General features: G+C 51.9%; 1 protein-coding gene across 1 annotated transcript; it reads left to right on the top strand.

Annotated features, from left to right (window-relative positions):
• The first annotated feature begins 592 nt into the window (after nt 1-592).
• ccdc92ba (coiled-coil domain containing 92Ba) lies at nt 593-9,369 on the top strand. The gene is made up of 4 exons (XM_066696162.1): nt 593-1,028; nt 3,325-3,471; nt 5,677-5,724; nt 7,517-9,369. The coding sequence occupies exons 2-4, from the start codon at nt 3,342-3,344 to the stop codon at nt 8,269-8,271; spliced, it is 933 nt and encodes a 310-aa protein (XP_066552259.1). The 5' UTR covers nt 593-1,028; nt 3,325-3,341; the 3' UTR covers nt 8,272-9,369.
• Nucleotides 9,370-10,240: the final 871 nt, after the last annotated feature.

Here is a 10,240-nt window from a genome sequence, read left to right as displayed (position 1 = left end):
GTGTATTATGTATGTTAGATGATGTACAGAGTTATGGACATACTTGTATTTCCCAAACCTATTACCGTAAACAACGAACCACATTTTGTCAGAGAGCTGTTCATTTTCATAATTTATTTCCACCCCTATGCCAACTCCCCCACTTTGGGGCAGGTTCGGGTTAGGAGCTGCCCGGGCATTGTCCACAGAGCCTGACCTTTGACCTGTCCAAAGATGCCCGTGTCAAGGAAGAGCACCCGTGCCTGAAGTGCAGCCTGTGAAGCGTGGACTCCATGACCCTCATGTTGATGTCGCAATGTTATGATGGTCATCAGGGCAGGGTCTCAGGACGCATCCCTCACTCCATCATCTGCTCCCTGCTCGGAAGGACAGCTGTCCATCTTTATCGACGGCCCAGAAGTGACCGGTGCGCCTCGGTAGTCCTCATCGATCCGTATTGGTACCCAGGGACCCAATGAGGTCATCTGATTGACAGGGAGGGCCAGGCGGGGTCGGCCAATCAGCGCAGCCGCCGCGGTGTGGCCATGTCGCCTGTTCCGGTCACGAGTTCCTGTGTTTATCCCACGCCTCCCGTATCCTTCATCTGCCCAGAGAGAGAGAGAGAGAGAGAGAGAGAGAGAGAGAGAGAGAGAGAGAGAGAGAGAGAGAGAGAGAGGGCTGCTGCGTGTTTTGACCCTGCTGCCCCCCCACTCCCAGGCACGGCGGCCAGGGGCTCCGCATGAACCGGCGGCTGCTGCGTGCGCAAAGGCTGGGGAGTCCAGATGCGCCAGATGCGCCAGATGCGCCAGTTCCGCAACACCGAGCAACCCCGGAGACCGAGCGCTGATTTACGGGCTGCTAGTTCCCCCTGTGCTGCTGCTGTTGTGTGCTTTTGCTTTGCTGGTGGTTTGTGCACTGTTTGCCATCGGGGATCCGTGCGATGCGCCGCTCGTCAGCAGCCCAGGTCTGCTCGGATTTAGCGGAGGAGGGCTGTGTATGCAGCCGCGCACCCTGACGTTTTGCAATTTCGCTGTCATCTATTGTTGCAGGTAAGAGTAGCACTGAAACACTGTGCTGCGTGTGTGTGTGTGCGTGTGAGGCGCTCATCGGAACAGACAAGTCGGAGAAACTGCATTTCGTCTGTTATTATTGTGTGCTGGTGTCGCACCGCAACCTCCTGAAACCTCAAGGCTTCAGTCTGGACATCTCTTGGTGATCTCTTGGTGTGTCTAAGAGTGGGGACGCTAACGGGTGCAGAGACCTTTCTGGATTGGTATGATACCTTAATTAACCGTTTCATCCAACACATACACAAATCCCCCTTGTATGTTTAATTTGGATATAATAACTGTAGAAAGAATATCACTGCATCCTGCATGTTTAGTTGTTGTTGCTCCCGGGAAACAACTGCAAATGACCCGCTTTGCTGTTGCCAGTGTTGTTTGTTTGCTTTTCAACATTGAAGATATAAAGACTTGTCAACATGACACAATTCATCCTTTTAGACTGCTGTCATGTTTTTGGATGTGTGTGTGTGTTTGTGGGTTGTCTTCTACAAATCTCCTCTTTATTGAACCCTGCAGAGTCTGGACTGATCCCTACTTGGACATCCCAAAGAACGTCCTCCATCATTATCATTTGGATAATGATCTTTTTTTTTTTTCAAAGCATTACTGAAATAAATGTAAAATGTTATTCGGCTTTGAAGTTTTTGGCAGAATTATTCCCAACAGTGTGACGCCTCACAGTAATGCAAGTATTGTATCACCCCTGTTCCCAGCTTTGGCCATTCAGGGTTAAACTGCATCTGCCTCCCATATCTCTCTCAGTCCCCGGGGAGCAGAGCTATTAAACTGCAGCAATGCTCTCAGCAGACTCTCCTGCCTCCTCCTCCGCCCTGCCGTTGCCGGGAGCTGTGTCTCCACTCTGTGGTCCTGGGGGTCAGCTGAGGGGAAGCTACAGGTCCTTAAAGCACCGATACTGTTGAAGCAAGGTCACTGCCTACACAGTGGGAGGCGGCCGGTTGCAGCTGCTGCCCAACTGACCATGCTGAACAACAGCCCACTTGGCTTGGCTTGCAGGCATCTCTAATTTAAGGAGAAAGCCAGCCTGTTATAATTGCTTTTTAATTTTAAATAGTCCAACAGGTGTACATTCACAGCTGGAGACGTGCACAATATGGTCTTAATTGAACACGTGTCCTGTAGAGTGTATCTCTACCGGCACCGGCACAGAGAGATGGGATTGAGCCGTCTCTAGTCCACAGGGAGAGTAAAACTCACTTCTTGCTTGCGGATGGCCGCCGTCACACAGAGTTCATGGGGATGGACAGTAACGGACTCCATGAAGTCTTAAAGAATTTGGGAGGGATGAGAAGCAGGAGTCCCAGGCGGTGTCTCTCCAGGACCAGGGCAGACGGTCCTTCCACTCTCCCTGAATGGTGGAAAAGACTGATGTTCCCTACAGAGCCTCAGGGCAGTGCAGGGGTCAGCGGCCAGAGAGAGGAGAGCCACAGGATTCCCATCAGCACCGTTGGTCAACATTCCTGTGGTTTGTCAAGACTGCGGTGGACCTGGGTTCGGAGGCACTCGATCACACTGCTGGCTTTATTTAATCTATTACAGCACTTGCCAAACAAATGCCCCTCAGGACCTGGAAAACTAAGCATCCTCCTGGTATTTTGCAGATGAATTCCCCTGTTTTTGTTTCCAAAGTACAATATCCCTCTACATGTTTGACAATGCACTCTGTTATTATAGTGTTTACGTCTGCACAGGCATGAGCGATGCAGCATTGGGGAGCCAGGCGTCTGGGTGAACTGATTCAGTGCCCCCCTGTGTTTGCACAGCTGCTTTTGCCCCTGGCGTGACACACAAACTGAACTTCTGAGGAACATGGAATATCATTGTGATGGCGTCAGCCTTGGGTTTTGTGTTGTTGTTGTTGTTGTTGTGAAGTCCACAGTGCAGATCTGCAGTTCCACAGCGAGAGAACCTCCACTCTTCCAAGCCCTCTCCTGCCAGTATGGGATCCAGATGGGACCCCTGCTTGCTCGTCTGATAAAACCAGATCTGCTGTCCTGGGCTGCCGAGCGATAGCAGCTCAGTGCGGGAACCCTGACCCTGTTGTTTTCGGGAAGTTCCCTGTGAGTCACCCAGGCAGGGAGGGTGTTTGCTGGCAGTGGCCGGGAATCCACTCTGAGGCTGTGGCTGAGTGTGTGTGTGTGTGTGTGTGTGTGTGTGTGTGTGTGTGTATTTCCTTTTCAGATGTGCGGCTGTGGCCTGGCTGGCCCCTGTCCCGCCCGCTCACCCTCTGACACTGCCCCCTGTGTTCCCTCCCTCCCAGGCCCGGCCCCGGTCGCAATGGAGACGAGCTCACTGGCGCGGCAGGTGGAGAGCGTGGAGCGCAGCATGGCCTTCCTGCGGCAGGAGCAGCTGGCCCTGCTGCACGGGCTGCACCTGGAGATCCTGTCCCTGCAGAAGCGCTGCACTGGTCAGTATCCACTCGCCCTGGGGGGGTCAGTCGTCCAAGCACAGGACATAGGAAGACGGCCATTGATTTGTAATAAGAGGCACAGATGGGGTTTGCACAGCGGCACAGATGCACATCAATAATGCGCCGCCACACGATGCACTTGCTCTTTCTATCGTTGCATTAAAAGCCTCTGCTCGGGTTTTCACTTGGACTCTCTCAGTTATTGCCTTGATTTATTTATTAGCTGGAAGATCTGCACTTTGCGATCTCGCACATCTGCAAACATTGACTCTGGTCATCGCGGGGGTTCCTGGGAGATGGATCCTGGGGAGGCAGGCAGTGCACATACATGAAGCTCTCCCTCTCCCCTCTCCCCCTCCTGGACTTGGGTTGCTGGGCAGCTGTTGATAAAACGTGCCGTAATGAATCCCTGTAAAACTACAGGAACGCGCAGGAAAGATTAGGGACACCAGTGTAAGACACAAAGTGAAAATAGATGTGTATATTCAGTGTTTTAAAACCACAACAAGTTAAAAGTGCGTCCCCTGGCTGTCTACAAGGCTGTGGTGTGGTGAGTGGTGTGGGGGAGTGTCATCACTCTTTAACGTCTTGGAGAAACTGGGCATGGAAACAGAGCCCGGTGGTGTCCTCCACACTGGACACTGGGAATGCATCAGATATCTGACGTAGGGGCCCTCAGCCAATCGGTGCCGCTGAACAGAGGTGGACCCAAAAGAGACAAGAGGACAGGGGGCTTTCTCAGCTGGAGAGCCTTCAGTGTCAGGAGCAGATCTGGTACCCAGTTCAGCAGACAGTGCTGTGTGTGCAGGCAGCCTCCATTAGAGAGATGGAGCTGTTTCTATTAAAAAAAGTAAGATTTAATTTGCTTACTAGTGCAAATCTGTGGCACAGCTGTTCTCCTCCTTGTGGAAAAGACGGTCCTGTCACCTGACACAATCTGGATGCTCGGTGCGCTGGCTGCTGCGCGTCTGTCTGAGCGTCCCGGGACTGAGCTCTGTCTTCCGGGATTCCCACCAACGCACCGGTCAATACTTTACTGGAAGTCGAAGAGTCGGGAGTTGTTGTTTTTGTATCTCCCTCCCCCTCTTGTCTCTAAGGAATTCAGTATGCTGGTCATGCGTCAGATTCCCCTTTCACAAGAATCTGCTGAGCTGGAGAAACGGAGTGGGGGAAGGTGTGAGTTTGCATGTGCGAAGCATGCAATTGTGTGTGTGTGTGTGTGTGTGTGTACGAGAGAGTGTAGGGGGGCTGCCAGAGGTCCAGTTTGAGCAAAGTTTGGTCCAGGAGAGCCATCTTTATGCCCGCCAGCTGGTGCATTGTGGGGTTTGCTATCTACCAGGAGTCGCAGACATCGAAAAGCCAGAGAGAAATTAAACATCGAGATTGCATTAAGTGCCGGCCTGGTCTCCACAGCAGGACGCACTAATCCAATCTGCCTGGGTAAGATGGAAAATAATAAAATGAACCACAATGACTTTCACCCAACACTTTAATCTGGACGGGTAGCTGAGCGGCTCATCGTATGCCGGCGCAATAATGGCGGCCAGCGATTGATCCTGAGTGCCCATCAATCCGAGAGAAACGGTGCACTTCCTGTTGTTGGCATGTTGCTGTAATGTAACTGTCAGTCTTGTGTCTTCTGAGGGGAATTCGCAGAGACCGTCGAGGCGGAGCGAGAGCGGGGTATTAGTGAGAAACTGGCTTCGGTGTGCGATACATCATCGGTGACGTAATGCAGTTCCTGGACGCCCTAATGTGTCTCTGGCGTCCCTTCCCCGTCTCTGACTGATTTATTGTCTCTAATGATCTGATTAAGTGGACGAATTGAACACTTCTTTCCGGGGCTCAAGCTGCCTCTCAGGTTGTTAAATATATAAAAAAAAAAGGGGTTTTAAATCCTCAGCTGTTCTAAAAAGCGTCAGCGTCTTCATCGGCCACTACTAATTGGATGAATCCAGTTATCAGCTGGAGCGAGAGACAGAAGAGCTTATGGCCCTCTGTGACAGGAGTCCCAGTCCCAAATTTGACCGAGAGCTCATTAGCGTGCCCCATAACGACACGTCTCGGAGCAGACGAGGGGGAACGCTGGGAACAAAGTTACAGCAGGGAGTGCTTGAAGGACTCTGCTTCTGCAAGGACATCCTCATACCCTCAGCTGTGTGACTATTGATTTTATCTGTTGTGATTTTTTTGTCCCCTCAGAACTGACTTGTGAGATCAACGTGAAGCCGCCAGGGAGAACCCAGGCAGGTAAGATGGGCTCCTCGCTTGTTTGTTTCCTTTGTCCTTCAAGCTCTGTGTGTCTCTGTGTGTGTGTGTGTGTGTGTGTGTGTGTGTGTGTGTGTGTGTGTGTGTGTGTGTGTGAGAGAGAGAGAGAGAGAGAGAGAGAGAGAGAGAGAGAGAGAGAGAGAGAGAAAACACGCTCTGTACCATGTTAGTTGCCATTTTCCCGAAACACCTGTGGAAATGTTACGTGGGCAACTGGTGCCGAGTCCTGCTTGTGGCTCTGTGGAGTTCAGTGTGAAATCCCTCCCACTGCTGAGCCACGCTCGGCTAAAAGACGTGCCTCCTGACACTTACACACTCTGGAGGACCCCCGGGGAATGACATCACCATAAGAGGCCAATTAAGAGAGAGCACAGCACCCCCATCTCCCAGCAGGCACCTCTTCGTACCTGTAAAGCACCTGGAGCTAGCACCTGACCGGAGAAGCTGCCGGTCTTTATCTGGTAGACTGCACTGCTGCTGTTTAATTTATGTATTTATTCTCTTCTTCGCACTCTCCCCAAAGCACTGAGCCCCCTGATGCCCGGGTCCAGGGGTCTCTTTCTGCAGGCCAGGGGGGATCCAGTGTCTTTTTTGCCTTTATATTCCCCCCACACCCCCATTTTCCTTTCCTCTCCCTTCCTCTCTTCAGTGCGGGGGTGAAGCATTAATATTTAACCGCGAGCCGTGAGTCGGGGGGCTGTGATTGAACGAAGAGCTGCCGACTCAGTGGGGGAGAGAGGGAGTGAAAAATAAATAAATAAAGCTCTGTAGTAATTAAGCCGATTACTGCCTTTATAGCTTTATATAGTTTACTGGGTTAAACCGTCTTAAAAGTGCAGAAGCTGCCCTCCGTCGTGGCCGCAGTGTCCGGTTTGACTTGGGGGCGGCAGAGGCTTGCATCTTTAAATGGACGGTGAACGAGGGTGTGATCTCGGCCTCGCGCTCTCCGGTAGCCGCTGTTTCTGGTCTTTTAGTTAGAGGCGCAGCGAGAGAGGGGGGGAGGGGAGAGGAGAGAGGGAGGGAAAGAGAGAGGGAGTGCAGCAGACAGAAGAGATAATATCCATCGACCGCTGACTGTAATTCCACAGGAGACGCTCGTTAACAATTACCCACATTATCTTCGGTGTAACCGTGCTGCAGCCTCGCCGCGGCTCTCTCCCCTCCCTGGGAATTGATCTCTTTCTTTCTCTCTCTTTCTCTCTCACTCTCTCTCCTTCAGGCTCCACAGGGGGGATTGAATTGCAGTGTGTTTGCAGTCAGCAGAGAGACAGCGAGAGATGGAGAGATCTGGGGTGGGGGGGGGAGGTAGATGTGAAGGTCAGATTGCACAGCGCTTTCTATTTTTATATCATGACCTCATGCAGGGTGGATGGGCGACAGGTAGCCCCAGGCTGTGATGGGGGATGGGGGATGGGGGACAGGAAGGCCCTGTGGGGGACGTGGTGAGGGGTGCAGGTTTGTTTGGGTTGAGACTGCAGTCCTTCTCGTTACGCTGTTGCCACTCCTGAGGGCGGTGCAGATGTGTTCGCTGCCGGTTTCCAGTAAACGTAGCTGATGGGATTAGACGGTATTAGGGACACCGTGCGTGTGAGGGCTGACGACGGCCCGAGGTGACATGTTGAGACAGGTGACTCATCTGCCGAAGACACCGGATGACCCGTAATGGTGTCTGCCGCTGGGTGCCAGAGAGTCCAGGGTTTGAGCCACTGCTGGGAGGGGTTTAAAAAAAGTTTGAAAGATACACTGATCTGTCTCCCTGTGTCTCCCCGCCCAGAGGTGCAGGAGGAGGAGGAGCTGCTGGCGGAGAGGTGCCGACTGGTGGAGCTGCGCCTTGGTGAGCAAGAGTGCAGCCTGGGGGAGCTTGGCAAGGAGCTGAGCCACAAGGGGGCGCTGGTGGAGGCTCTGAGGGCCAGCCTGAAGGACAAGGAGCGCCGCTTCCTGGAGGAGCTGAAGCGCCGGAGCCACAAGATCACGGTGCTCAACACCGAGCTGCAGAAGCAGACCGAGGCGGCGGCCTACCTCTCCTTCCAGCTGCATGCCGCCCGCCAGAAACTGCACCATCAACAGCACCGCCACCGGCATGGTGCGCGCGGCACTGAGAGTCTTCCCCTGCCCCCTCCACCGCCACCACCTACCGCCGCCACCACCGCCGCCACCACCGCAGCCAAGCCCCGCCGCCGCGGTCACAAGCCCTCGGCCCACCTGCGCGCCGAGAGGGCCCGGGAGTGTGTGCCGTGCGAGAGGGTGAGCGGCCCCGAGGAGCCCTGCGCCATGCCCGACCCCGCGCTCTTCCTGCACCCCCGCCGGCACCGGCCCCGGCTGCGCAAAAACGCCACCACGGCCACCCACAGACAGCGCGGCGCAGGCAGGCCGGCCCCCGGAGAGGGAGAGGGAGAGGGAGAGGGAGAGGGAGAGGGAGACAGGGCCACAGGAGGAGGCCGGGCACGGAGTGAGAGTCGGGGCCATGAGGAAGGAACCGCCATCTCTCCTCGTCCCCCGACTGCCGAGGAGGAGCAGGCCGAGCAGTGACACTGACTGTGCCCCCTGCCTGCCCCTCGTTACTATTATTATAATTATAAATATTAATTTCACCCTGTTCTCTCCCATGTTTATTGTTATAGTGATGATTATTCTTTATTTATGAATTATGTATTATTTATTGTTTATTATTTTTATGATTATTATCATTAGATTTGAAGCTTCTTGGAGTTCCGATCGGCTCTGGGATGCACTGTGTTCAAATGCTGTTTTTATAATCAATCCCTGTTGTTTTTTCATGGAAGTGCTTCGCAGCCCTCGTTAGCCCTCGTTAGCTCTCTGTAATTTACGTCACCCGTCACCGAGTGATCAGACGTCTGTGACCACACGGCCGGCGGCACAATTGGCAGCCGGCGGCACAATTGGCAGCCAGGTCACGGGACACGCGCCCCCCTTCGGTTTAAAACCTGGTTTATGTGCCGACCTAGCGAGTGCCCTCTGTGTCTGGAGGAGGTCGCGGTCATGTGAGACAACAGCCCCCGATCCTGTTACACATGATGCTGAGAAGACAGACAGGCCTCAATCACAGTCAGGTTGTCATCTTACAATAAACACACACACACACACCCCTACAGGCACTCGTATATGTCAATGCTGGGGGTTGCCTTTATCCCTGGGCTGCAGTCCTTCCTCCCCATGCCTCCGGTATATTCACTGAACAGGCTCTGCTCTCCACCAGGCACCGGCGCTCACAGGCGCCCCCTGCCGGCTTAGAGGAGAACTGTGTTTGACAGACCGATCGCTGTGTGGCGCTCCCTGGTGTCTGGTTGTATGGCTGTTGCTGTTCAGACAGAGACTGTGTCCAAGGATTTTAACCTCGTATTTAAAGTAGACTCGCTATATTTAAAATATTTAATAGGATCTAAAAATCAAACGTACTAATGATATCATAAAGGAAGACAAAAAAAGTATTTTTTGGTTTTGGTTAAAAGAAACCGTAATTTCCAGAGGCTGCTGCTGCAAGAAAAGTTGTCACTCAAAGGAGATTTTTTTTTGTATGTATTTGTTTCTTTCGTTCTGTATGTTTTGTGTACTACTTCATTTCGTTTCAGTTATCTTGGAATACATTGACGTTTTCCTGTTTTTAAATCTACTGTACAGTGCATTATTATTAAACCTGCCACCTGGTAAAGCCCTTGATTTCCCCCTAGTGGTGGCCCGAAATACTGCACTGATTGCCTTGCCTTGCCTCGCCTCACACTCGCTGGTTTTAAAGCCTCTTTTGGAAAAAGCCCATCAATTCTTAGCTCAAATATACAACAGCTAAACATTAAATAAATTAAACCTAGTCTTCTGTTGTTGTATGAGATTTCATACGTAATATGCAAGTCTCAAGTCAAGGTTAGGGAAGTGGACTGTTTATAAGTAATTTCAGTTTAAATGCTCTGTCTGGACCATGGTGTATTTTTCCATCAAGGACTTTAACCCAAGCCTGTTAAAGACCTGTGAATGATCTGCATTGAACGTGGGCGGTCATAACTCCCATCTAACCGATCAACCCCTAATACAGACCTTAAATAACAATAATAAAACTGTGCAAATATATAGTGCACCAGCAATATAGTTCTAAAAACACAAGAGACTAAAATGCTCTTGACACTTTTCCGAGCCGTTGACTTGATTTCGCTCTACGGACTTTGAAGATACTTGAATGCACTTCAGATGAACGTCAGGAGCTCCATGCTCTGGGACAGAACCTGGTCAAGAAGGCCCTGCATGTGTTGTGTCTTTCAGGACCCTTATCTCCACAGTCCTGCAGTTTCCATTTTTTCCTGCTTGACTCAACCTTTTGTCTCGGGGTGGGAGCAGAAAACCCAAATGCTGCTGTACTGTATATCGACCAGAAATATATTTAAAATGCGTTCTCCTGTCCACTAAAGCGGTGGATCTCAACCCTGGTCCTGGAGTCTCTCTGGGTCTCCTGGGCTTTTCACTTCCAGCTGAGCTTGACTGAATTAAA

This window comes from Amia ocellicauda, chromosome 22 (assembly GCF_036373705.1).
Source record: "Amia ocellicauda isolate fAmiCal2 chromosome 22, fAmiCal2.hap1, whole genome shotgun sequence".
NCBI lineage: Eukaryota > Metazoa > Chordata > Actinopteri > Amiiformes > Amiidae > Amia > Amia ocellicauda.
Note: the sequence above shows the minus strand (reverse complement) of the source record. Positions and strands in the feature narration are given on the sequence as shown.